The sequence below is a fragment of the Pelodiscus sinensis genome, chromosome 8, assembly GCF_049634645.1.
Source record: "Pelodiscus sinensis isolate JC-2024 chromosome 8, ASM4963464v1, whole genome shotgun sequence".
Taxonomy (NCBI): Eukaryota; Metazoa; Chordata; order Testudines; family Trionychidae; genus Pelodiscus; species Pelodiscus sinensis.
Window position 1 is genome coordinate 1,443,671 of NC_134718.1, and position 26,073 is coordinate 1,469,743.

A 26,073-nucleotide genomic window follows, 5' to 3' on the forward strand; every position below is an offset into this window, starting at 1 on the left:
CTCACACACCCATGCACGCGCACACACACACGACTCCCGTGCACACACCTGTCTCACACACCCATGCACGCGCACACACACACGACTCCCGTGCGCACACCTGTCTCACACACCCATGCACGCGCACACACACACGACTCCCGTGCGCACACCTGTCTCACACACCCATGCACGCGCACACACACACGACTCCCGTGCACACACCTATGTCTCACACACCCGTGCACGCACCCAGGCGCGGCGGACGGGCACGCAGACGCGTGCCCACGTGGGGCCCGCCCGCTCGCCCGCCCGCGCGTGCACGCGCCCCGCCGCCCGCGCAGCCGCACTCCCGCCCGCGCGCCCGCCGGCTCCGCCCCCGCCCGCCGGCCGCCGGCGCAGGCGCGCGCGCAGCCGCACACGCGCCATGTCAGAGGCTCCGGCTCCGGCCGGGTTTGCTCCGCGCTGCGTCACGCGCCCGTGACCGCCCCCGGGGGGCCGCGCGTGGGAGCAGCGCCGCGGGCAGCGCGTGCGCCGGGGGCCCGCTCGGGGCCGGCTCGTGTCCCGCCGCCGGGCGCCGCCGAGCTGCCGGGCCCGGCCGGGCATGTGAAGATGTCAGTGGGGTGCGCATGCCCTGGTGAGTGGGGGGGCTGCACCCCGGGGGGGGCCGGCGGCGGGGGGTTGCAGCCCCCAGGAGGCTGGGGGGGGCTTGCACCCCGGGGGGGGCCGGAGGCGGGGGGTTGCAGCCCCCAGGAGGCTGGGGGGGGCTTGCACCCCGGGGGGGGCCGGAGGCGGGGGGTTGCAGCCCCCAGGAGGCTGGGGGGGGCTTGCACCCCGGGGGGGGCCGGAGGCGGGGGGTTGCAGCCCCCAGGAGGCTGGGGGGGGCTTGCACCCCGGGGGGGGCCGGAGGCGGGGGGTTGCAGCCCCCAGGAGGCTGGGGGGGGCTTGCACCCGGGGGGGGGCCGGCGGCGGGGGGTTGCAGCCCCCAGGAGGCTGGGGGGGGCTTGCACCCGGGGGGGGCCGGCGGCGGGGGGTTGCAGCCCCCAGGAGGCTGGGGGGGCTTGTACCCCGGGGGGGGCCGGGGCCGGGGGTTGCTCCCCGCAGGGGGAGCTGTGTGGGTCTTGCACCACCCACGGGAGGCGGGGGTTGGGGTTTTGCTCCCCCCAGCCTGGGGAGGGGGAGCTGCGTGGGTCTTGAACCCCCAGCGTGGTGGGGGGGGCGGGGCTTTGCACCCCCTCACGGGGAACGGGGCCGCTGGGCCTTGGTCCCCCAACGTGAGGCGGGGGGGTTGGGACTTGCACCCTTGAGGGGAGCTGTCTGGGCGATGCTCCCCCCCATGGGGGGTGGGGTCTGGACTTGGCACCTCCCCGAGCATGGGGGCTGGATAGAAGTGGGGCGCTCTGGGCTGCTAGGTCCTAGCCAGGGCCAGGCTCGAGTTGTTTCTAGTGGGAGGTGGGGCCCCTGGCCTGGCTTGGGTGAGGCGTCCTGGCACTGTGAGGGGTATGCCAGAGTGGGGGAGGGCCGGTGGTGCCCGGGGCGCTATGGCACCGGGTATGCCGGCGTTGTACTGGGGAGGGCCGGTGGTGCCCGGGGCGCTATGGCACTGGGTATGCCGGCGTTGTACTGGGGAGGGCCGGTGGTGCCCGGGGCGCTATGGCACTGGGTATGCCGACATTGCACTGGGGGAGGGCCGGTGGTGCCCGGGGCGCTATGGCACTGGGTATGCCGACATTGCACTGGGGGAGGGCCGGTGGTGCCCGGGGCGCTATGGCACTGGGTATGCCGGCGTTGTACTGGGGAGGGCCGGTGGTGCCCGGGGCGCTATGGCACTGGGTATGCCGGCGTTGTACTGGGGAGGGCCGGTGGTGCCCGGGGCGTTATGGCACTGGGTATGCCGGCGTTGTACTGGGGGAGGGCCGGTGGTGCCCGGGGCGCTATGGCACTGGGTATGCCGGCGTTGCACTGGGGGAGGGCCGGTGGTGCCCGGGGCGCTATGGCACTGGGTATGCCGGCGTTGCACTGGGGAGGGCCGGTGGTGCCCGGGGCGCTATGGCACTGGGTATGCCGACATTGCACTGGGGGAGGGCCGGTGGTGCCCGGGGCGCTATGGCACTGGGTATGCCGGCGTTGTACTGGGGAGGGCCGGTGGTGCCTGGGGCGCTATGGCACCGGGTATGCCGGCGTTGTACTGGGGAGGGCCGGTGGTGCCCGGGGCGCTATGGCACTGGGTATGCCGGCGTTGTACTGGGGAGGGCCGGTGGTGCCCGGGGCGTTATGGCACTGGGTATGCCGGCGTTGTACTGGGGAGGGCCGGTGGTGCCCGGGGCGTTATGGCACCAGGTATGCCGGCGTTGCACTGGGGAGGGCCGATGATGCACTGGGCGTTATGGCACTGGCTATGCCGGTGTTGCTCTGGGGGAGGGCCGGTGATGCACTGGGTGTTATGGCACCGGGTATGCCGGCGTTGTACTGGGGGAGGGCCGGTGGTGCCTGGGGCGCTATGGCACTGGGTATGCCGGCGTTGTACTGGGGAGGGCCGGTGGTGCCCGGGGCGCTATGGCACTGGGTATGCCGGCGTTGTACTGGGGAGGGCCGGTGGTGCCTGGGGCGCTATGGCACTGGGTATGCCGGCGTTGTACTGGGGAGGGCCGGTGGTGCCTGGGGCGCTATGGCACCGGGTATGCCGGCGTTGCAGTGGGGAAGGGCCGGTGGTGCCCGGGGCGCTATGGCACCGGGTATGCCGGCGTTGCACTGGGGGAGGGCCGGTGGTGCCCGGGGTGCTATGGCACCGGGTATGCCGGCGTTGCACTGGGGGAGGGCCGGTGGTGCCCGGGGCGCTATGGCACCGGGTATGCCGGCGTTGCACTGGGGGAGGGCCGGTGGTGCCCGGGGTGCTATGGCACCGGGTATGCCGGCGTTGCATTGGGGGAGGGCCGGTGGTGCCCGGGGTGCTATGGCACCGGGTATGCCGGCGTTGCACTGGGGGAGGGCCGGTGGTGCCCGGGGTGCTATGGCACCGGGTATGCCGGCGTTGCATTGGGGGAGGGCCGGTGGTGCCCGGGGTGCTATGGCACCGGGTATGCCGGCGTTGTACTGGGGGAGGGCCGGTGGTGCCCGGGGCGCTATGGCACTGGGTATGCCGGCGTTGCACTGGGGAGGGCCGGTGGTGCCCGGGGCGCTATGGCACCGGGTATTCCGGCGTTGTACTGGGGGAGGGCCGGTGGTGCCCGGGGCGCTATGGCACTGGGTATGCCGGTGTTGCACTGGGGAGGGCCGGTGGTGCCCGGGGCGCTATGGCACTGGGTATGCCGGCGTTGTACTGGGGAGGGCCGGTGGTGCCCGGGGCGCTATGGCACTGGGTATGCCGGCGTTGTACTGGGGAGGGCCGGTGGTGCCCGGGGTGCTATGGCACCGGGTATGCCGGCGTTGTACTGGGGAGGGCCGGTGGTGCCCGGGGCGTTATGGCACCGGGTATGCCGGCGTTGTACTGGGGAGGGCCGGTGGTGCCTGGGGCGCTATGGCACTGGGTATGCCGGCGTTGTACTGGGGAGGGCCGGTGGTGCCCGGGGCGCTATGGCACTGGGTATGCCGGCGTTGTACTGGGGGAGGGCCGGTGGTGCCCGGGGCGCTATGGCACCGGGTATGCCGGCGTTGCACTGGGGGAGGGCCGGTGGTGCCCGGGGCGCTATGGCACTGGGTATGCCGGCGTTGTACTGGGGGAGGGCCGGTGGTGCCCGGGGCGCTATGGCACTGGGTATGCCGGCGTTGTACTGGGGAGGGCCGGTGGTGCCCGGGGCGCTATGGCACCGGGTATGCCGGCGTTGCACTGGGGGTGGAGCTGCGGGCACCAACGAGCCCTGGCTCAGGAAACGGTTGTAACCACCTGGCTGCGAAGGGGCTGCCAGCTGCTCTTCCCATCCTCCTCTGCTGCCCCAAGAGCGCCTGGCGAGGCTGCCCGGGCAGGGCCAGGGCACAGGCTGGGTGCAAGTGGCCTCTGGTGGCAGTGTGTGGGGAGAACTGCAGCAATGTCCCAGCCAGGCTTTTGGCCCCCTTTCCCGGCTTGGCGGTCTTGCCCTGCAGGGAGTCTCTGGGCCCGAGGGGCTTTTCCGCCTGGCCGGGCCGACAGCGGGGCTCCTGGAGCAGTGTGCACTGGGCCGGAGCTGGGGGGGGCACTGGGTTTGTGGGCAGTGCTGGTGCAGGCATGTGGGGTGTTGGGGAGCTGGGTGAGGGGTTGATCATTGCTCCCTGCCTTCTCTTGCCCTGTCTGGGCAGTGCAGGCGGTGGCTGTTCATGAGCCTGCAGGGCACAGTGGATGGGGGCAAAGAGCACTGCTGGTTGACACTGTTAGGGTTCAGCTGGCAGCGGTGTGGGGGGGGGGGGACAGTCACACTTCCACCAGTTTTCCGTCTAACCTTTTCCAGCCGTGGGCAGTTTTTTTTCTGTCCGCATGTGGTATAAATTTTGTTATGTGCACCAGGGCATGTTTGGATATGCACCACACGGAAAAACACAAACCTGGCTGTGGGCGCTCTGTTCATCAGCTGGGCGGCATTAGAATCTCTCCTGAGTGGCCGCCCAAGCACTCAGCTTACAGGGCACACTGCCTCCCCCCTCCCTCCCAACCCAAACCCAGCATGCCCCTGCCGGAAGGCAGAGATCCCTTCCCATCATGGGGTGTTAGCTGGTGGCCCCTGGGCCTGGCCTGGAAGCTCTTGGCCCGCTGGGCTGCCCTTCCCTGCCAGAGAAGGGCCTGTCCAGGGCTGATGGGGGGGGGGGGGGCAGGGCCCTAGGCAGTCCCTGCTCTGCTACAGACTCCTTGTGAGACCTTGAGTGAGTCACTTCAGCTCCGTGCCTCATTTCCCCCTGTCCAGTGGGGATAGCGGGGGGGGGGGGGGGGGGGACAGAGCGCTCCCTGCCTTGTGACGGGGCCAGCGGGGGCCCCTGGCACGGCGTTGCTCCAGACACCCCCACACTAGGGTGCACTTGGGGGGGGAGGGCGCCTGAGCACAGCGGCCCCTCGGGGCCAGCCCCTCAGCAGGGCCCCGTTCCAGCCGTGCAGCCCCAGGGCCGGCCAGCCAGCCCCCCCTCTCTTGGGGCAGGGGGCCCCGTGCTGCCTGCCCGCTGCCCCTCCCCCGCACTGGTTCGAGGCGGCCCCTTCCCCCATCCGCCTCCCCCAGCTCCCTGGAAGCTGCCAGAGCCCTGCTTCCTCGAGCAGAAAGTCACGTGAGCCTCCCTGCCAGCCCGGGCAGCCGTTAAAGGGCCAGCCCCGGCGGAGACGCCCCCCTCCCCCGGCCCAGGCACCGCACAGCCGGGGGGGGGGGGGGGGGCAGCCCTGCCCCCATGGCTCCAGGGCTTGCTGCCCCGCTGGGACGGGGGGCAGTCCGGCCGGGCAGCGCCAGTAGGCCCTGCTGCACCCCAGGGGAGCCAAGGCCGCTGAGGGCAGTGCCCCTGGGTACCGCAGAGCGGGCACAGGCAGGGCCTTACACGGGGGGGGGGGGGCACATCCCGCCTGCTCCTCCACCCCAGGTGTGGCCCCCGTGCTGCAGAGACCTCGCCCGCATGCCGTGCACAGTCCTGGGCGGGGGGTCACGGAGGCTGCCCCTCTTCCCCCCCCCACCCCCGGCAAGGGAAGCTGCCTCTCTTTCCTAGGCCTCCCAGAGCAGCCGTGTCCTCTTCCCCTCCCCATCTGGGGTGGGTGGGGGGCTGGTGGCAGAGGGAGGCAGCGGGGAGCAGGCAGACACGCGTGTGTGCATGCGTGTGCAATGGCCGTCCCTGCCTCCCTCCCCGCACAGGGCTGGAAAAGCAGCGAGAGATTTCCCCGCCCTGCCCGGGCTGTTTATGGGAAGAGAAGAACAAACAACCTCTGCCTCTGGCCGCCTGCCAGCCAGAAACATTTAATGAGCCGCTGGGCCCAGGCTGCGCTCTGGGGCTGCATTAACTTGGAGGAGTTTCCTGCCTGGGATTGGCTATTGGGGTCTCCGGCGCGCCGCTCTCCCTAGGGAGCCCCTCCCTTTGCAGGGTGTATAGGGGCTCGAGAGGCACCCCACCCTCCAGGGGCCCAGGGTAACATTTGCTCATTGCCCTCCTGCGCCCGCCTCTTCCATCGGCAGTGCTCGTGGTGACAGGTGGGTCCGTGCCAGAGTCTGAGCGGGATCGGGATTGCACGGGGGTCATAGGCCCTCTATGGCTAACGGGGTGGGGATTCTCCTGCGGCTCAGGTGGCGAGGGGAGCAGAGCTCTGTGCCCGCTGGCACGGCGGAGATCCACGCGGCCAGCCCTGTGCTCTGTGGTGCAGAGCCCCCCGTGGGGCGAGGGGCGTGCAGGCGTGGCCCCTGCTGAGGGCAGGAGCGTGACCGTGTGCACTCACCCCCCCCCCCCCCCGCCCCGCGGAGGGACGTCTCGCAGCTGCCACAGCTGGAGGGAGGCTGAGCCCTGACCCCTGGGGCGGCAGTTTCCATAGTGCTCGCTCGGGGCTTGTCCCATGGTAACTGAGTCACGGGCGGCGGGGGCGGGGCGGGGGGAGGCTGCAGGGAGCAGGGCTGCTCTCTCCTCCCGCCTGGGCCTTCCTTGGGGCCAGAATCTCAGGGAGCTGCTGGGAGGTGGGAGCAACATTGGCCATGTCAGTGACTTGCCCAGGGTCACGCAGGGATGTAGTAGCGGAGCCAGGGAGAGACCCCAGGTGTTCTAATCACTAGACCATCCTTCCTCCCACACTTGGAGCTCCCCTGTTAGCCCTAGCAAGAGCTGTACTGGATCAGCGCCTCTTGCCACAGCAAAGCAGAGAGCAATGGGGTGTCTCCGAGGGAGGGGGCTGTGTGGTTTGGGTGAGCAGGGCATGTTTTGGGGAGCAATGGGGGTGTCTCCGAGGGAGGGGGCTGTGTGGTTTGGGCGAGCAGGGCATGTTTTGGGGAGCAATGGGGGTGTCTCCGAGGGAGGGGGCTGTGTGGTTTGGGCGAGCAGGGCATGTTTTGGGGAGCAATGGGGTGTCTCCGAGGGAGGGGGCTGCGGTGGTTTGGGTGAGCAGGGCATGTTTTGGGGAGCAATGGGGGTGTCTCCGAGGGAGGGGGCTGTGTGGTTTGGGCGAGCAGGGCATGTTTTGGGGAGCAATGGGGGTGTCTCCGAGGGAGGGGGCTGTGTGGTTTGGGCGAGCAGGGCATGTTTTGGGGAGCAATGGGGGTGTCTCCGAGGGAGGGGGCTGTGTGGTTTGGGCGAGCAGGGCATGTTTTGGGGAGCAATGGGGGTGTCTCCGAGGGAGGGGGCTGTGTGGTTTGGGCGAGCAGGGCATGTTTTGGGGAGCAATGGGGGTGTCTCCGAGGGAGGGGGCTGTGTGGTTTGGGCGAGCAGGGCATGTTTTGGGGAGCAATGGGGGTGTCTCCGAGGGAGGGGGCTGTGTGGTTTGGGCGAGCAGGGCATGTTTTGGGGAGCAATGGGGGTGTCTCCGAGGGAGGGGGCTGTGTGGTTTGGGTGAGCAGGGCATGTTTTGGGGAGCAATGGGGGTGTCTCCGAGGGAGGGGGCTGTGTGGTTTGGGCGAGCAGGGCATGTTTTGGGGAGCAATGGGGGTGTCTCTGAGGGAGGGGGCTGTGTGGTTTGGGCGAGCAGGGCATGTTTTGGGGAGCAATGGGGGTGTCTCTGAGGGAGGGGGCTGCGGTGGCCTTGGAGAGCGGAGGCAGGCTGTGCCGCGGGAGACGCCCCGTGGGACCGTGGGCGGGTCGCTGTGACTCTGAGCTTCCTTCCCCCGCTGGATTTTGGGTCTGCGTTTCCGGGGGGCAGCGCGAGGCCCCCTGCGGCCTGGCGGGCGGCGAAGAGCACTGGGGCGTTGCTGCTCCTCTGCAGTCTGGCCAGCCCGCCCAGAAATGGCCCCGATCCTGCAGCTGGACGCACGTGGCCATGTGCCGGGGGGGTTCAGCTGCAGGAGTGGGGTAAGCGCCCCCAATGCAGTGCAAGCAGGGGAGGGGCTCCCTGCCTTGCTGGGCGATCCCAGGCCATCCCGGCGGCGTGGCCTGCAGGTGGCAGGAGCAGCTGCCGGGTGTCTCTCCGGGCAGCGCCAGGGTGGAGCGGCTGTCGGAGCCGAGGGGCAGGGCAGGGCCCCTCAGTGCCCCGCATGCTGGCAAGGCCCCTCTCCCCCCCGCTTGGCTCCCCCGGCGACGTGCCCTGGGGAAACCCACCTCCTGGCAGCAGGCGTGTCCCCTGCCCCCAGCCCGAGGTCTCTGAGACAGCAGCCGGCGCGCATGGCTCCCCCGCGGTGGGGCTTGCCCCATGGCCTCTGGGCCCAGGGCTGCAGCAGTGCGCACGGGCGGCGAGGGGCCCAGGAGCGGGGCAGAGCGGGGTCCCTGAGGGGCGTTCCAAGGCCTGTGCCTCGTCGGCTCCTCACTGATTCCCGGGGCCCCGCGGGTGACACGCGCTGAGCTGCCTGCAGCCGTGGGTCCCCTGCGTCCATGGAAACGGGCCTGTGGGCCCGCAGCCCTGGCTGGGCCGTACGCACGGGCCCTGGGTGTTGGCAGGGGAGCGTGAAAGGCTCCCTGTCTCCCCACTCCTGGTCGGGGGGGTCTGTTATCAGTCTGCAGGGCGCAGCTGCTGCCCTGGGGGAGCGCGGGGTCCTGCTGGGCACCGCCGGGTACAGCCCATGTCCTGGGGAGGGGCTGGGCCACAGCCTCACTGGTGGGCCGGTGCCTGGCCTTGGGTAACAAGCGAGTCCAAACCAGACACTGCTCCGCCTGTCCCCGTACCGGGGTCCGCCTGTGTGACTGCGCAGCACCCCCCTCCCGGGCCTGCCTGCACTACTGTGCACCACTGTGCTCGTGCGCACACATGCACGTGCAGTTGTACACTCATGCGCACCTTGACGAGGTGGGGTTGCGGGGCACCGGCAGGGCTGGGGCGGGGGCTGCGGGCGGGAGCGAGGGGCACTGGCAGGGCTGGGGGAGGGGCTGCGGGCGGGAGCGAGGGGCACTGGCAGGGCTGGGGGAGGGGCTGCGGGCGGGAGCGAGGGGCACTGGCAGGGCTGGGGGAGGGACTGCGGGCGGGAGCGAGGGGCACCGGCAGGGCTGGGGGAGGGGCTGCGGGCGGGAGCGAGGGGCACCGGCAGGGCTGGGGGAGGGGCTGCGGGCGGGAGCGAGGGGCACCGGCAGGGCTGGGGCGGGGGCTGCGGGCGGGAGCGAGGGGCACCGGCAGGGCTGGGGCGGGGGCTGCGGGTGGGGGGGAGGGGCACCGGCAGGGCTGGGGCGGGGGCTGCGGGTGGGAGCGAGGGGCACCGGCAGGGCTGGGGCGGGGGCTGCGGGTGGGGGCGAGGGGCACCGGCAGGGCTGGGGCGGGGGCTGCGGGTGGGGGCGAGGGGCACCGGCAGGGCTGGGGCGGGGGCTGCGGGTGGGGGCGAGGGGCACGGGCGGGGGCTGCGGGTGGGAGCGAGGGGCACCGGCAGGGCTGGGGGAGGGGCTGCGGGTGGGAGCGAGGGGCACCGGCAGGGCTGGGGCGGGGGCTGCGGGCGGGAGCGAGGGGCACCGGCAGGGCTGGGGCGGGGGCTGCGGGTGGGGGCGAGGGGCACCGGCAGGGCTGGGGCGGGGGCTGCGGGCTGGGAGCGAGGGGCACCGGCAGGGCTGGGGCGGGGGCTGCGGGTGGGGGGGAGGGGCACCGGCAGGGCTGGGGCGGGGGCTGCGGGTGGGAGCGAGGGGCACCGGCAGGGCTGGGGCGGGGGCTGCGGGCGGGAGCGAGGGGCACCGGCAGGGCTGGGGCGGGGGCTGCGGGCGGGAGCGAGGGGCACCGGCAGGGCTGGGGCGGGGGCTGCGGGTGGGGGCGAGGGGCACCGGCAGGGCTGGGGCGGGGGCTGCGGGCGGGAGCGAGGGGCACCGGCAGGGCTGGGGCGGGGGCTGCGGGTGGGGGGGAGGGGCACCGGCAGGGCTGGGGCGGGGGCTGCGGGTGGGAGCGAGGGGCACCGGCAGGGCTGGGGCGGGGGCTGCGGGCGGGAGCGAGGGGCACCGGCAGGGCTGGGGCGGGGGCTGCGGGTGGGGGGGAGGGGCACCGGCAGGGCTGGGGCGGGGGCTGCGGGTGGGGGCGAGGGGCACCGGCAGGGCTGGGGGCGAGGGGCACCGGCAGGGCTGGGGCGGGGGCTGCGGGTGGGAGCGAGGGGCACCGGCAGGGCTGGGGCGGGGGCTGCGGGTGGGAGCGAGGGGCACTGGCAGGGCTGGGGCGGGGGCTGCAGGGATGGTGTGATGGGGGTCCCAGGGTTCCCCCTCCATCAGTGCACACGCTCCTTGCCGTGCTGGTGTTCTCTGCTGGGCCTGGCTCCGTCGGTGAGTTTGCTGCCACAGGCTGTGCCGGGCAGCGCCTCCCCCTTGGAAGGCCAGTGAACCCCAGGGCAGGCTCTCTGCTCCTGGGCTCTGCAGCCTGTCTGAGGGGGCCGCAAGCGACGCTGGACCAGAGGGAAACCCGCACAGCAGAACTGAGCCCTGGGGACCGGCAGCGGATTGCAGAGCTGCTGCGCCTCTGTGCAAAATGCAAACAAAAGCCGGTTGGGGCCCGCTGGGCTCAGGGCCACGCCCCATCCTGCAGGCCCCCTGGCGGGGCGCATGGGTGCAGGCTGTGGTTGGGGTGGCCAGGTGCTGGTGAGGCGCCCCGGGGGGGCAGCAGGCCCCCTTCAGCCGGCTGCCCCGCAGGAAGGGCAGGCGTGTCGGGCGCAGGAAAGCAGCAGCCAGAGGAAACGGAAGTGCTACATTATTGATGGGGCTGGTTGCTGCTGCTATATTTGGAGAGCAGCTTGGAGCACTCCGCCGCCCAGCCGTGCCCATAACGGATGCTGGGGAACCCTGGAGCCAGGCTTGCCCTCGGGGGGGATGCAAAAGCCAAATTAAATATGCGTATTTGTAGTTGATGGAGTTAGTCTCAGGTGGCTCAGGCAGGGGTGACGGGGAGCCAGGACTCCTGGGTTCTGTTCCCAGTGCTGGGAGGGGAATGGGGTAGAGCGGAGAACTGGAATCAGGGTCTGACTTGCAGTGCGACTCTGGGCGAGTACCCGTGCCTCAGTTTCCCCCTTGTGTAGCCTGGCAGTGCTGCCGTTCGCACGGAGGGGGCCTGGTTTTAACAGGTGGTTGCGGATGGTTCTGGGAGATGCACATGTGGAAATTGTGCTGTTTGCATGCATCTGACCAAGTGGGTCTCTGCCCACGAAAGCGGATGCTCCCACACTGCAGTGAGTCTCTAAGGTGCCGCAGGACTCCTCGCCGCTTTTGCAGATTCAGACTAACACGACTCCCCCTCGGATACTTGCAGTAGGGATGTAATAGTGCAGTCTGTGAACCGATGGGCAAAAGCTTGTAGGTTAATGCTGTAGACTACAGGCATCTCCCCCCCCCCCCCCCAAGTAAATTTTTTAGCAGCCTGGCTCAGTCCTGGCTTGTGCTGGGCCCTGGACCTACCCCTGCTGTAGCTCTGCATTTAAAGAGCATTAGGAGCCAGGCAGGCAGGCAGGCAGCCTGGCTCAGTTCCAGCGCGTGCCAGGTCCAGGAGCTCAGACCCCACCCCCGGACAGGGGCTGCCTGGGGACTATGGAATAGTCGACTGCTCGATAAGAATTTGTGAGGTTAATGAACTAGTCAGTTAACCGATACGTAACATCCCTAGTTCGCAAGCGGCCAGGGCCTGTTCCCATCTGTGCACGGCTCCTGGGGTCCCTGCAGCTCCCCAGTTCTAGGGGGCAATAGCAGCGCCAGGCGACGCCGACCGAGACTGGGGCCCCATGTGCTGGGTGCAGCATGAATCCCCTGCCCCCCAACCACTGCTGGGGCCCCAATGTGCCGGGAGCAGTGCGGATCCCCCCAGCCAAGACTGGGGCCCTGCTGTGCCGGGAGCAGCGCGGATCCCCCCCCCCCCCGACATTGGGGCCCCGCTGTGCGACGGATCTAATCAGAAGCAGCCGTAGCCTGGACGAGCTCGCTGCCAGCAGCCAGGGAGAGGGAGGGGGGGAGGAGGCCTGTCTCCCCTGAGGGCCTGGCCCCAGCTGCGGAGAATCCCCCCTCCCGTACCGTGGGCGCTGCTCGGATGGGGCTGTCCCTGGCGGAGGTGAAGGTGACTAAGCCCCAGCTGGGATGGCTCTGGGCACCTCCCCGTGACTCACGGCTCCTCAGCCCCCAGGCGCTTGGCCCCGCCCACGTGGGGATTCTTCCCTTGGCACGCGGAGACGCTGGCTCTGAAGGGTTAATTGCCGGAGCCCGGCTGCTGGTGGCTGGGTCCTCGGCAGGGCCGAGCCGTCTCCGCCTGGCGGGCGATGCGGTGGGGGAGTTGGGGATGGCTGTGGTGTGTCGCTGCAGGGGTCTGTCCACGCCTGGGCTCCAGCCGCTGACCAGAATAACCAGACAAAGCCTCTGGTCCCCGGCCTGAGAGCAGTGCTCCCCTACCCCGCGGCAGGCGCCCAGGGGCGTTGGGTCCTTTCCTCCAGTGCTGCCGGGCGGACGCTCTCCGAGAGCCCCGCAGCCCGGGTCCCCCGTGGCGCTGCGTTAGCCGATCGTCAGGGCACGGTGTAAAGCCACCAGAGTGGCCAGGCTGGGGCAAACCAGTGGTCCGTGTAGCCCAGGCATGGACAGGACGGGGAGTTATACAGGGATCCCTCCGACCCCCATTCCCGGCTTCTGGCAGGCAGATCCAAGGCCACCCAGAGCTTGGGTTGTGTCCCTGAGCATCTTGGCAGCAGCCCTCCCGTCCAGTGACTTGCTGACTTCTCCTGAGCCCTGTCACGCTTGTGGCTTTCACACCCGCCCAGGCCGGGAGCTCCCCGGGCTGGCAGTGCCCTGCGTGCAGCAGCCCGGCCGTGGCTTTGCTTTCAGCCGGCTGCCTGGGACTGTGGCTAGGTGCCCCCCGGCTCTTGTGCGGCAGAAAGGGGCGAGTCCCACGTCCCGCCTCGCGCTCTGCGCACTAGCTGTGGGTCTGTAGCCCTCTGTCGCAGCCCCCTTGGCTGGCACTTGACCTACGCAGTGCCCGGCTCCTCACCTCTCCTCCGGACACTGCTCCCTGCCCTTACTCGTGGCGGTTCCCCCGCGCTGTACTTTTCCCACTTGGAGATGGGACACCCGGACCTGCCCGCCACGTGGCTGCTGTTCCCGTGGAGTTCTGTCGTGGCACCACGACACCCTCGGGCACGTTCTCTGTCCTTCCCTGACGGAGCTGAACCTCCTGTCCGCGTTGCTGGCTGCCGCTGCCCAGGGAGCGCATGTTTTCAGAGAGCTTTCCCCAGCTGCTTTGGACCCCTGGTTTTGTGTGCGGGGCGGGGATTGGGTTTTGCAGAGCGCATTGCTCGTCAGCTGAGTTTTCTGTGTCCGTTGGCTGCCCGGGCATCCCGCGCTGTGAGATCCCTTTGTAACTCGGCCTGCTTGTGTGCCCCGGAACGCTGCCCCTCCCTTGCCGCTCACCCCCGTTTCCAGGTGGCTGAGCAGCCCTGGTCCGGTACAGACCCGGAGGGACCCCCTGCTCGCCCCTTGCAGTCCAAAACCAGCACGTTCCCGTCCATGGACCGTGAGAGCCCCAGCCTCTGCTCCGACTTTGCTAATGCGCCTGGGCGAGGGGCCTTTGGCAGGCCAAGCGCATTCTGCTGTCTGGGTCCCCCTTGGCCTCAGCTCGCTGACATCCAAACAGCTGGGTACGCCCAGGTGTGTCGTCTGCCAGGTGGCTCATGGGGACCCTGTTGTGTGGGTGCTTTCTGTGTCCCCGGCCCTGCAGTATGGGGGCCCCTCGCCACAGAACAGCCACTCTCCGCTTCTCTGCTGGGGCAAGGGGCATGTGGATCGTTCATTTTTGTATGTGACTGTGAGCAGGGTGTGTGTGTGCATGCCTGGGCCGTGTGTGTGTGTGTGGGTCTGTGGGCGTGTGGGTGGGTCTGGGTCTGGGTCTGTGCCATGTGTTGTCTCTGTGTGCCCGAGTCCTGTGTGTGCATAATCTCAATCTCTGTGCTCAGCGCCATTAGGCCCATTCTGTTCCCTCTCATGTGGCAGTGAGTTCCGCTGTTCCTGCACTCATGAGCCTGGCCTGGCAGGTGATGGGGTCACCGATGCAATGGACACAGCTGGGAGGGACTGTACTCACAGAGCGGGGGAGGGAGGCGTTGAATGCCAGGCATTGTGTGAGGGGGTGCTGGGCAGTGGGGTGCTGGGCCCCATCCCGGCTGGCGCTCGCGCAGGGTGGCTTTGTTCCCAGGTTCCCGGGAGCAGGAGTGACCTTGCCAGGGCGGACTTGGCCGTGTGGGTGGCCGGGGATGGTCTGTGCCTAGCTGGAGGGGGCGTGCTGTGCAGGCCAGTCCCCAGGAAGGGGCGTCTGGCTGCTGTGGCTCCCGACACGAGGGCTGACGGGGGCTCTGGACTCGCCTGGTGCCTGCAAGGACGCAAGGCTTAGGGTGGTGCGGGGCTTGGCTCTGCCCGTAGCCCCTTGGGCCCCATGCACCAGAGGCCCTCTGCCAGGAGGGGGCAGCCAGCTGGTAGCCTGGCCGGCGCTGGCTGCAGGGTGGGGCAGACCTCCGTTCCAGTGCCAGGTCCATGCCTGGGGCCCAAGCCTTGCAGTGTGGGCCAAGTCCCCAGCTGTGAGGCTGGGCTGGCAGGTCTTGGGGCAGCTGCTTGCTGTGCTTCACCCCAGAGGTGGCCGCATTTCAGCAGCACGGGCAGGGTTGGCCGAGAGGTGTCCTGCACCTGTGAGATGAGGGACCCCACGCTCTAGGGGTGCTGCCCCTGGGGGGTAGGAGGGCTAGCTGCAGTGTCCACAGTCCCCCTTGCTGGCCCCCTCTGGGCTCCGCACACCCAGAATGCATGGGGCAGATGCAGGCTGTGGAGGGGCTGCCCCCATAAGTTGAGGAAGGGGCCCCAGCGCCTCTCATGGGCGGGGGCAAAGAGGGGAATGGGCATGCCCCTCACCAGCTGCATCCCACCTCCCCCCTCCAGCGCCTCTTTAATTATTAACTCCGCTGGAACCGTAAGCAGCTGGGGCTGCAGCAGCCACTGGCCCTGCTGTGTCAGAGCCGGGCAGGGCCACGTGAGCAGCCACCGAGGGCCGCTGAGCCCTGGGGGGAGTCGCTGGGTTGTAATGTCCTGGAGCACCCATCTGTGTGCGAATGCACACGCGTGCCCGCCTGCGCCATGTGACCAGCACGCGGGGCCTCAGCCCCGGCTCTTCCGAAGGGGGAACTTGCGTTTCAAGCCCCGTCTCTGCAGGGGTGCGTTGGTCCACGGCCCCTGCCCTTGCTGTTACTGTGGGGGGGGCGGTCTCATTGGGCTGGGCATCACGCACACACAGCCGGGCCCTGCCCAGGCCATGGTGACAGAGTGCTGGAGGGGAAACTGAGGCACCAACCGGGGACGTGAGGTAGCCAGGGTCACCCAGCCGGACAGTGGCGGAGTCAGGCGCAGCCCCTGGGTCCCCTGAACTGCAGCTTCGTCCATGGGATGTGTTGCATGTTGGTAGCGTTCAGTGCCCAGGCCTGGCTTGCGTTTAACGACCCTTTCCCGCCGTTCGTGGCAGCGTGGGGTTTAGACACGTGTGCGCGTGTCCGTGCAAACACCTGTGCACAAGCGCGTGCCCACAAAGCGGAGCCAGGAGACTCTGGCGGTGGTGCCCGAGGCTGGCGCGGAGGCAGGGCACAAGCCATAGCCTAGGAGTAGGGGTGTGCAGGGGCTGTGCAGGGTAGCCCTGCCCACTTCCCAAAGAACCTGCCCCGTGCCCACTGCCCTGGGTCCCGTTACTGCCACCTCTTCCCTAGGGGAGCCCGTTACTGCTCTGGGAGGACGAGGTGCCCGACGGGGCCGTCCCAGCCTCTCCGGCTGGTGGGCTGCTCAGTGGCCTTTTGGCAGCTTCCGGGCGGGGCGGGGTCTGCAGGTTCCATGGGCCGTGCTGCCCAGCGAATACCCCGCCTGCCGTTAGCAGAGGGGCCGGGCAGACTGACCGGTTCTGTCAGCGCCAGGCCGGGGGCAGACGGGTGGCCAGGGCGGCTCCTGCCTGCAGGGCTGTGCCCCAGCCCACAGTGGGCAGCGGGGTGTGGAAAGCGAGGCCCACGGGGCTCTACACTCGCTCAGCGGGTGAGCCACGCGGAGGGGTGTCCACGCGTGGGCTGGGCTGCTCTGCGCCCCCCTCCCCCGGCCTCTGCGGAGCCGGACAGCCCAGACCTTTAGCTCCAGCTCTGCAGACTCCTGTGTCGGGTCCGCCCGGCTGGTGGCTGTGACAGACCCCTGGAGCCAGGGCGGCGGATAGCATCATTGCTGGGGTGTGACGGGAGGACTGGTTTGTGCCTGTGAGGGCGGGGGCGGGGGGTTGCTTTGCCTGTCACCTGCACTGCTTGGCCTGGCACCGTGTCAGGGATGCCGTGGTGGGCGCCCCAAAATGCACGGCAAATAGGCGGGTGTTTTAAGAGCCTCCCGCTCTGCCAGCAAACCCCTCCCCCAGCTGTACGGAGTGTGTGCGGGGGGGGGGACTCAGTGCGGCACGTATGACATTAGCAAGACCCATGCTACCCCTCGGGGGTGGGGAGTTCTGCCTACAGCTCGGGTCTGCCCGTCTACACTGGCGTGCGTGGCCCCAGGGGAAGACTGAGAGGCCCACAAGATCTCAAGCCGAAAGGCTGGCCAGAGCGCAGCCGCCCCGGCCCCGCGCTGCGACCCGGCTCGGCCCGGCGGGGTGTAACCACCCCGTGCAGGTGTTTGGCTTCGGAGCCCTGGCAAGAGACTGACTGGCTGGGGCTGGGACACTGGAAACTAGCCTGCTCGCGTTTCCATGGGGGGGGGGGGGATGTGGCTGCCGGCCGCTGAAAGCTGGAAAAGACGCAGGGTTTCTAAACATAAAACCCAACAAGTCTCAGAAAAAAAATGGTTGTTTTCTACGTGCCCCCCCCATTTCCCACCCCGCTGTGCTTGCGGCACATGGACTAGCTCCTGCCTCGCCCCTCCGCTGCAGCTGGTCACCGCCGGGGCGGGGGTGCCTGGCTCTTATCGCCCCCGCGCAGCAGCTCCGGCCTCGCTTGTATCAGCTGGGTGCAGCGTGTGGGGCAAGACCCTGAGCTCTGTCGCTTCTCTGTAACGTGCGCAGGCTGCATCTGCCCCCCCCTTCAGTGCCTGGCCCTGTGCCCCATTCCTGCCGGGCCCAGGGGAGAGGCACCCAGACGGTGGCTTTGTCGTAGCAGGTCTGCCCCGGGTGGGGTATTCCGCTGCCAGGACAAAGGAGGCCGCTGCCTACTCCATGCAGCCAGTGTCTGCCTTGTGCAGACGCCCAGAGATGAGGTGACGTGCCCAAGTCTATGGCAGAGCACGGATTCCGGCCTGCCAGCCCTGTTCCTTATCCACTAGGCAGTGCTGCCCGGGGTGGCGCGAAGACAAATACAGACTCTAGGCCCTAAGTTCCTAGCTCTCTGGGCTGCAGAGAGGAGCTTGTGATCCTGACGCCTAAGAGCCTCCAAGGCAAATACGACACCCATAGGGTTAGCGTCCAAATCGTGATTTTTACGCCCCTCCCTGGAGTCTGGTGCCTGCTTTGCTGTTTTGACGGCAGGGGCTGGTCTCTGCTCCGAGCCCCAGAGCTGCCCAGCACGAGAGCCTCTTCCAGGTCATGAGGGGCAAAGAAGCACAAGTGCCACATCTCCAGGCGCGAGTGCAGCGTGCGCCCCACGTCTGCCCGGCCGCACAGAATGGCAGCTGCTTCCAGACCTGTGGAGTGCCCTATGCAGCCCACGGTGGCCGACTCCCAATGGGATGGGGGAGAGGTTCTTGGGGAGACCGGTCTTTCCGGGAGCGTGGCGTCTCTGCAGCCCTGACGCTCCTGCCCCTCTCGGGGGAGGGAGGCAGAAGCAGGGATAGATGCAGGACAGGAGGGAGCAGGGAAGGGACTGGCACCATCCACTCATCTGAGCTGCACAGAGCAGGAAATTCTGGGGCGTGCGTGAGCCTTCCAGGGACCGGCCCATCACCCGGCATAAGGCGGGATCCCAAGCCAGGTCCCAGCCGGTGGCTGTTGTAACGACCTGGCCTGGACACCCCAGCGGCTGGGGGAGTCGGGGTCTGCATCTCCCAGCCCCAATCTGCCCCTTGCTAAAACTCCACGGGGTCAGCTCAGGGCAAAGGGGCTCCCGCCAGCCACGGTAGCAGCGGTGCCCGCGGGAGATGGGCATTGTCTCAGGGCCGCTTCCGCTCACTGCTCGACCCACCGGCGCCTGGGGAAGGCTCCAAAGGGCTCCGCTTTGTTTGTTTTTATGGAAATGCTGCTGCTGCTCCAGATTTATCGCTGCTGAAATGGAGGGTGGGGGCGGGTGGGCATCACGCCAGGGCCTTCCTCCGTGCAGCCCCTGCCGGGGGGAGAGCCCTTCTGGGACCATGCACCCGGCTCCTGCCTTTCCTCAGCAAGACCCCCGTCCCTGTGACTGCACCATGACCCTAGTCTCCTCCCCCCCGCCCCCCTGCTCTCCTTGGGACTGGGTTAAGAGTCCCTGCCCCCCCATGTGGGTGCCGGTTCCATCTGGGGGCCCACGTTGCTGGTGCGACCGTAAACAGGCAAGCTGTGGAAAAGCCCCCAACTGGTTCCGGCTGCCCTGGCTTGTACAGCTGGGCCGGCTTGGGGGCTGCGGTGAGTGGCTTTAAAGCCGCAGCTCCTGGGGACGTGGGACCCCCCAGGTGACCTTTAAAACACAGCGCCTCTTGCAGAGCGACGCGGGGGTGGGGAAGGACCCCCGGGTCTTCTGCGTGAGCAGTCGCGGGGGCTGGAGGGGCGAGTCGGCCCTGACCCCCCAAGGGGTGAGAGCAGCGTGAGCCTGCGGGGTAACCCCCCCCCGGTGCAGCGGGGGTGATCGCGGGGGGCTGGCTCACCCCGATCTCTGGTGTGTGCCTCTCCCGGGGGTGTCTGTCGGGGGGGGCGCTTGCCTTAGAGCACCCCGCTTTCCCCACGGCCCAGCCCGTTCCCGCGGGGGCACGTGTCCCACAGGGGCGGGCTGGCGGGGGGAGCGAAGTGGGGCGGTGTCCAGAGCCCCCCGCGCGTGTCCTGGGGCCGGGCCCCGCGGGGGGCGCTGACTTGGGGGGCTGTGCGCCGGGGGGGCGGGGCCGGGGGCGGGGTGCCCTTTGTCGTGCGGCCGCGGGGGAGGCGCGGGGAGGGTGTGGGGCCGTGCGTGTGCACAGCACGGAGGCGGCTCCATCCCCCGCCGGGCCTTGCCGCGCCGCAGCCATTGTTCGCGGGACGCGGGCGAACAAAGGACCGGGCTCGCTCCTGCCCGCGGCCGGCCCCACTCGCGCCCGCGGCGGCCCGTGGGCGGCCCGGCTGGCTCGGCGCGGGCGGGCCGGGGCCCGGGGCCGGGGCGCGCGAAGTTTCTCCCCGGCGGGAGCCCGCTCTTCTCCCGGGTGAGTCGGGCCGCGGCCGGCGTGGGGCGCGATCGCGGGGCTGCGGGCTCCGGCCACGTGCGGCCGGGGGGGGGGGGGGCGAGTCCCCGTCGCGCGTGGGCAGGGGGCGGCTGCGGGACCCTCCGCGGGGCGGGGCGGCTCGTCTCCACCTGCTCCGGGTCCCCCCCCAGTTCTGCAAAGTTTGGAGGTGGGACGGGGCCGCTTGGGGGGCTCCCCTCCCCCCACTGCTGGGGCTTGCTGCTTCACAATAGGGTCACAGCTCCGGGGGGGGGGGGAGGCCGGGAGAGGGACTGACAGCAGCCCCCCCCCCCCAGCTGGTGTGGGGACGAGCCCATGGACTCTGCCAGGGTGGTCCGACTCAGCATCCCTGAGACCCTGGCACCTGCCCCCCCCGCCGCCAGCCGCCCCCTTGGCAGCTCCACTCCCGGCTCCCTGTGGCTTTGCCAGGCCTCCAGCTTTGGCGCTGGCTCCCCGTGTGCAGCGAGTGCAGCCGCAGGTGTGGGATACGCAGGCCCCGGATCCGGGCCCGCTGCCTGTTTGCCCCCGGAGCCCCGTTACCGTGGAGGGGTTCGCACTCGCTCCCGCTGTCAGACCCGGCGCGCCAGGAGCGCCAGCACTGGCGCCGGACCAATGGCCTCTAATAAATGGATCTGATCCGGGGCTGGCTCCGCCGCTGGGGGTGCCGTGCTCCGTGCTGGCCTGCAGCGCTGCTCTCCGCTCACACTGGAAGCTCTCGGGGGCAGGGACCGTCTGTCCTAGAGCCGCTCTGTGCCCATTGGGGGGCGCTGCCGTGGCACAGGCGAGAGAGGCTGGGAGAGCAGCGTGAGGCTGGCGGGTCCTAGCTGAGTCCCCGTGGCTCCCCCGTTCCGGCCAGCGTTGTAACTCCAGGGTGTGGTGGGGAGCATCGCCCACGTGCCAAAGGGGGGGGCTGACTGTGAGCTCCCTCCTGGGGCTCGCCGTGTCCGTGGGAGCGTGGGAACACGTTAGCCAGCACGCGCCTCCCAGCACCCTGCCTGCAGTGTGCGAGCCACGCCGCGGAGCAGGGCCCTGAACCACCGTCCCGGCGCCAGTGCCCCGGGACAGCAGGCGGAAGCAGAGGGGAAGCTGGGCAGTGCCGGCGGGGCCGGGGCTCACACGTCTCCCCTGAAACACCCCCAGCCAGCATGCAGCTCAGGACGCCCTCTGAGCCGTCCCTTCCCAGCGCGGGGAGGCTCTGAGCTCTGTCGCTACAGCAGCGTACGCCCAGCCTCGGACCTAGCCCCCTTCCACCTCCACGCCGGCCGTGCTACGCTGGGACTCGGGCCCAGGCCCACGGGCTGCAGAGTCTGGCCCCGAGTCCAGCTGGAAGGCCCAAGCCCGGCAGCTCTGCCGTGTAGACGCGGCCCCACTGGACTGGTGCTCTGGGACATCGCCCCGAGGATCCCACAGTGCCCCAGGCCGGCTCGGTGTTCCCACGGCCCCACGCACAGCGGGGCAGAGCAGCCCCTGCCGGGAGGGTGCTGGGAAGCTGGGGAAGTGGGCGGTTGGGCTTGTCCCTAAGTGACGCGGGGCAGACGTAGGAGCCCCGGGCACAAGGAGCCCACCCCCAGGAACGGCTCCAGCGTCTGCTCCCACGAGCGCTGCGCCCCGGGGCTGGCTCTCACCGCAGCCGGGCCCGGGAACAGCGACTCTTCCCGGCAGCGCTCCCAGCCAGGCAGACAAAGGGGTGACTCGTTCCCATGTGGCAGAAGGAAAACGGGGGCCCGGGAACGCCTCCTCCGGCTCCTTCCACTGGCACTCGGGTGTGTGTTGCCTCGTGTGGGTAACGTGTCTCTGGCGCCCTGCTCCGGGGCTGGGTTTCCAACTTAAAATAGGCAGCCTGCTCTGTGAGCCGCCAGGGTCGCTCCGGGGAAAGCCCCTCCAAGGCCACCGTCCCGAGATGCTGCCCGGTGCGGGCCCCCCCGGCCTGGCGGCAGGATTGGGGCCACAGCCTTTGAGGCACACGCCAGTTCTGGGAAGCGTCTGGTTGTCAAGGGGCTCAGGGTTGTGTGCAGACAAGGGCCCAGTCTGGAGCTTGTCTGATAACACAGGCAGCCCCCAGGATGCTCAGAATATTGGAAGGGGGGGGGTTCAGTGCACACCAGGGATGGGTCTGTCGGGTGGCAGAGCTGGGGTCAGGCCCTGGCTGCGTGTCCTGGGGCCCCACCTCTGAGAGGGGGGAACCTTGTTATGAACTAGCGCGGGAGCGTCGCACACTGCTGCCCTCGCTGTGTGTCATGGGCCCGGTACTGCAGGGAGCTAAGGGAGAGCCGGCCCTGTGGAGCAGAAGTCTCATTCCCACGGTTCTCAGGAGATTCCCGTGGCTCCCTTGCGGGGGGTGGGGAGGGTTAGTGGGGTGTGTCCGGGCCCTGGTAGATGGAAAGCGCTGCAGCTGCCTGGCGGACGGAGGCACTGACGTCGGGTCACCGGCAGCAGCCCTGCGCTCAAGGGCCACGGCCCAGCCTGGAAGTGCGGAGTTAGAGGCGTGCGGGTTTTCTCGTCGGCTTGTTTGCGCCAGGCCCTTTGCCCGCTGCGTCCTGGGCTTTCCGCACCGGCGCCCGAGTCTGGCACTGCCAGGGGCTTTCTCCGCCCCAGCGCGGAGCCTGGAGATTCTGGGCAGATCTTGGCCTCTGTTAGAGTAACTCTCTAGGCCTGGTGGGAACGGAGGGCCCTGCAGTGACCTGATGTGCTCCTAAAAGCTCAGAATCTAGAAAGCAAAGGAAAGTCCCCAAGCTCATGATGTTTGGAAACCACTTCTTGCTTTTGGGCAGCCCGCCTCAGGGGTAGCCGACGGTGCTGTGCTGCTGGATCCCCCGTTCCCATGAGGCAGCCTGACTTGGGGTAGCAGCGCCCTGGCTTCCCCGGTGGGTTTGGGGCAGCCTGGTACTGCCCCGGTACAGGTGGGGACAGTGGTACACGGAGGTGAAGTGACTTGAATAAGGCCACACGCCACATCCCGGGCAGAGGCAGGAATGAAACTGCCAAGTCCTGGCGTGCGGTCCCAGGCTCCGGTTTTGTGCCTGGTGCGTGTCTGTCGAGTGGCTGCTGGCGTCTCGGTAGGGATGTTGCATTGAGGTTATTTTGGCAATCCCGCAGTCGGTAACGTTTTCATCGATTACTCGATGGGGCGGGCAGCCGGCTCAGTGCCGGGACCAGACCCGCTGCGGCTCTGCAGTTGGAAAGGCGGCGGGAGCCTGGCAGTGGCCCCGCTCCTGCTGCGTTTTAAATGGCAGAGCCGCGGCGGGTTTGGTCCCTGACCCGGGGCGAGCAGGGGCTAAGCCGGGCTGCCTGCCTTTTAAGCCGGCTCCCCCCAGCACTGGCTCCTGCTCCCGCCCCCTTTGCTGCCTCTGACATGGAGGCAGCAGGTGGGGGGCAGGGAGTCGACTCCACCGCTCACTTACACCCCCTGCTCGCGGGGGCGGGGGCTGGCTGTCGGAGCTCAGAGGAGCAGGTTGTGTGGAACCCAGCCCCCCCTTGTCCCTCTACGTCCCTGGCACCCCTGTGGGCTCAGTCGCTCTGTGGCGCCCTGGCTCGGCCCCGGAGAGCGACCGTGTCCCCTGGGGGAAGGGGGCTGACTGCAGCTCCCCGGCTCGGCATGCCTCCCTGGCTCAGCCCCGGAGAGCGACCGTGTCCCCTGGGGAAAGGGGGCTGACCGCAGCTCCCCGGCTCGGCATGCCTCCCTGGCTCAGCCCCGGAGAGCGACCGTGTCCCCTGGGGGAAGGGGGCTGACCGCAGCTCCCCGGCTCGGCATGCCTCCCTGGCTCAGCCCCGGAGAGCGACCGTGTCCCCTGGGGGAAGGGGGCTGACCGCAGCTCCCCGGCTCGGCATGCCTCCCTGGCTCGGCCCCGGAGAGCGACCGTGTCCCCTGGGGGAAGGGGGCTGACCGCAGCTCCCCGGCTCGGCATGCCTCCCTGGCTCTGCCGTGGGCGGGTTTCTCCAGACACAAGCTGGTCCCCGGCTCGCCCTTTGTCCTGGGGCTTGTGCACTCTGGCAGGCCTGCCTCCCGGCCAGCTCCCTTGTCACGGCTGGTTCCCGCCCGGAACGCCGGCCTCTGGGCCGCTCCCGGGCACCTGCTGCCCCTCGCCGTCCGCCTTCCTGCTGGAAGGGGCAGGGAACCTCCAGCTCTTCCGGGCAGCTGTGCACTCACAGCAAAGAGCCGCCGAGCTGCGGGCAGCCCCGTCCCCATCCCTCGGCCCTATCCCCCGGCCCCGAGAGCCTGCAGCCCATGCCTCGCTGTCTCAGGGCAGGGAGGGCGTTTGGAGACTACACGTCCCAGCATGCAACGCTCCATCCTGCCGCACGGAAAAGCTGCTTGGCTGGAGAGGGAGCGTTGCCTGCTGGGATCTCCCGTCTCCGCTGCCCACCTGGGCCTGCGGGCAGCGTGTGCCGCCCAGCCCGGGCCGAGCTCTGCCCTTCCAGCCAGTGCAATCCCGCACTGAGGCCACATGCCCAGGTGCAAGGCACGAGGGCTCCAGGGCCTGCCCCAGCTGGGGTTGCTACCAGAGGAGCCTTCGGGTTCGCACCCCTTGTGCCCCGTGCAGATTCCTTCGTGTCATCCGGCCTGGGGGGCGCCCCCTCCGCACGGGCCCGCGGGGGGCTCGCTACGGTGGAAACGCCCCCCCGCGTTCAGGCCTCGCCGGTAGCTGATAGAGCAAAGTCCAGCGCGTTTCCCCCGCGCACTGCCCGGCTGAGCCCTTCCCAGGCGAGAGTTGAAAGTGGCTCAGCCCCGCTGCGTGCCGGCCGTCGCCAGGAGCCCCGTGTGTGCTGCGCGGTTTGCGTCCCCTGGCCGGGGAGCCAGCGGCGTCAGGGGGGTGGGCTTAGGTCCTGTGTGCTCAGGACAGGCCTGGTAAGTCGCACACGTGGGCCTCTTCCATGCCGCCTCCTACGTGCCACATCAGGGGAGAGGCGCTGGTGTGCACGGCCCGTCCTCGTGCCCAGCCGCCGGCTGCGTGCTGCTGGCTGGAGAGAGCCCCCCTCGCAGAGGGGCAGGTACTACAGTACGTGCCTGGGGCCTCGCCGGGGGAGCGTCTGACCGCCACAGGACGCCGGAGCTGGATGGTGTCCGAGCACGCGCCATGGCGAGATGCCCCGCGGGTGTGCTGGGGAGCGGAGTCACAGGAGGGAAGCAGGACGTGGGGTGAGCTGGAGACGTCCCCCCCAGTCCCTTCTCACTCCTGTATTGCCCCGGCGGCCGGCCAGGCAGAGGTTTTGCCGCGTTGTGCTCCGGTTAGGTGTCTCGTCTGGGGAGGGCTGCGGACAGGAGAGCCCTTGAGGGGGCCTCCAGCATCCCGCCCAGCGGGGCCCCGATCCAGACACGCTCCTGCAGGGGCAGGTGGCCGCCGCTGTGACTTGTGTGCGGAGAGGAATCCCCGCGCCGGGCCAAGGGCCCTTGTTTGCAGCTCGGGAGCCGCGGAGGGTCTGGGAGCCCAGCAGCCGGTGGCTGAGAGCAGTCAGGAAGGAGGGTGGCGGGGTGAGGCGGCTCTCTCAGGGCTCGGAAAGCCATGAAGCTGCAGCCGGCTGGAGAGCAGGGGCCCCAGCGTGTGGCTCTGTCGCGCGGCCCCCAGCGAGCCCCCGTGCTAATGGGCTGAGCGGCCTTCGGGGTGAGTGGGAGCTCGCGACGGCCCCAGGGACAGCGAGAGCCAAGGCTGCGTCCTGCGCGGCGGGCGCCCGGCCGGGCTGTTGGCGGGGACACGGGAAGACCAAGGAAAAAGAGGGAGATAAGTCCATGGCAGTGAGGGTGGCAGGGGAGGGATCACTGGATGGTTCCCTCCCTTGGGGCACCTGGCCTGGGCCGCTGCGGGCCGACAGGAGCCGGTGCTGGCTGGGCCTTGCCTGGCCGCTCGGACGTCCCTGGGGAGGTCTGACCAGCTGGGCAGGTTTTCTAGGCGCCGCGTCTGGCAGGCTTGGGGGCTGTTAGAGAGGCGAGGGCCCGGCGCTCGGCAGAGGGGGTCCGGGTGTGAGCGGCGCCGTCTGGCTCGGGGGCTGCGGGGCGAGGGCCCGGCGCTCGGCAGAGGGGGGCCGGGTGTGAGCGGCGCCGTCTGGCTCGGGGGCTGCGGGGCGAGTGCCCGGCGCTCGGCAGAGGGGGGCCGGGTGTGAGCAGCGCCGTCTGGCTCGGGGGCTGCGGGGCGAGGGCCCGGCGCTCGGCAGAGGGGGGCCGGGTGTGAGCGGCGCCGTCTGGCTCGGGGGCTGCGGGGCGAGGGCCCGGCGCTCGGCAGAGGGGGGCCGGGTGTGAGCAGCGCCGTCTGGCTCGGGGGCTGCGGGGCGAGTGCCCGGCGCTCGGCAGAGGGGGGCCGGGTGTGAGCAGCGCCGTCTGGCTCGGGGGCTGCGGGGCGAGTGCCCGGCGCTCGGCAGAGGGGGGCCGGGTGTGAGCAGCGCCGTCTGGCTCGGGGGCTGCGGGGCGAGGGCCCGGCGCTCGGCAGAGGGGGTCCGGGTGTGAGCGGCGCCGTGTGGCTCGGGGGCTGCGGGGCGAGGGCCCGGCGCTCGGCAGAGGGGGGCCGGGCGTGAGCGGCGCCGTCTGGCTCGGGGGCTGCGGGGCGAGGGCCCGGCACTCGGCAGAGGGGGGCCGGGCGTGAGCGGCGCCGTGTGGCTCGGGGGCTGCGGGGCGAGGGCCCGGCGCTCGGCAGAGGGGGGCCGGGTGTGAGCGGCGCCGTCTGGCTCGGGGGGTGCGGGGCGAGGGCCCGGCGCTCGGCAGAGGGGGGCCGGGTGTGAGCAGCGCCGTCTGGCTCGGGGGCTGCGGGGCGA

General features: G+C 69.8%; 1 protein-coding gene across 3 annotated transcripts in view; it reads left to right on the plus strand.

Moving 5' to 3' along the window:
* The first annotated feature begins 408 nt into the window (after positions 1 to 408).
* The window catches only part of LDB1 (LIM domain binding 1), a 36,542-nt gene continuing 10,877 nt past the window's right edge, over positions 409 to 26,073 (plus strand). The window contains exon 1 of one of the 3 annotated variants that reach the window (XM_075934491.1): positions 409 to 616. In XM_075934491.1, the coding sequence (XP_075790606.1) occupies positions 592 to 616 (25 nt within the window). In that variant the 5' untranslated portion in view covers positions 409 to 591. Of the gene's footprint in view, positions 617 to 6,087; positions 6,105 to 19,120; positions 19,315 to 26,073 lie in introns of those variants that run through there. The other 2 variants (XM_075934492.1, XM_075934493.1) reach the window with 2 other exon arrangements.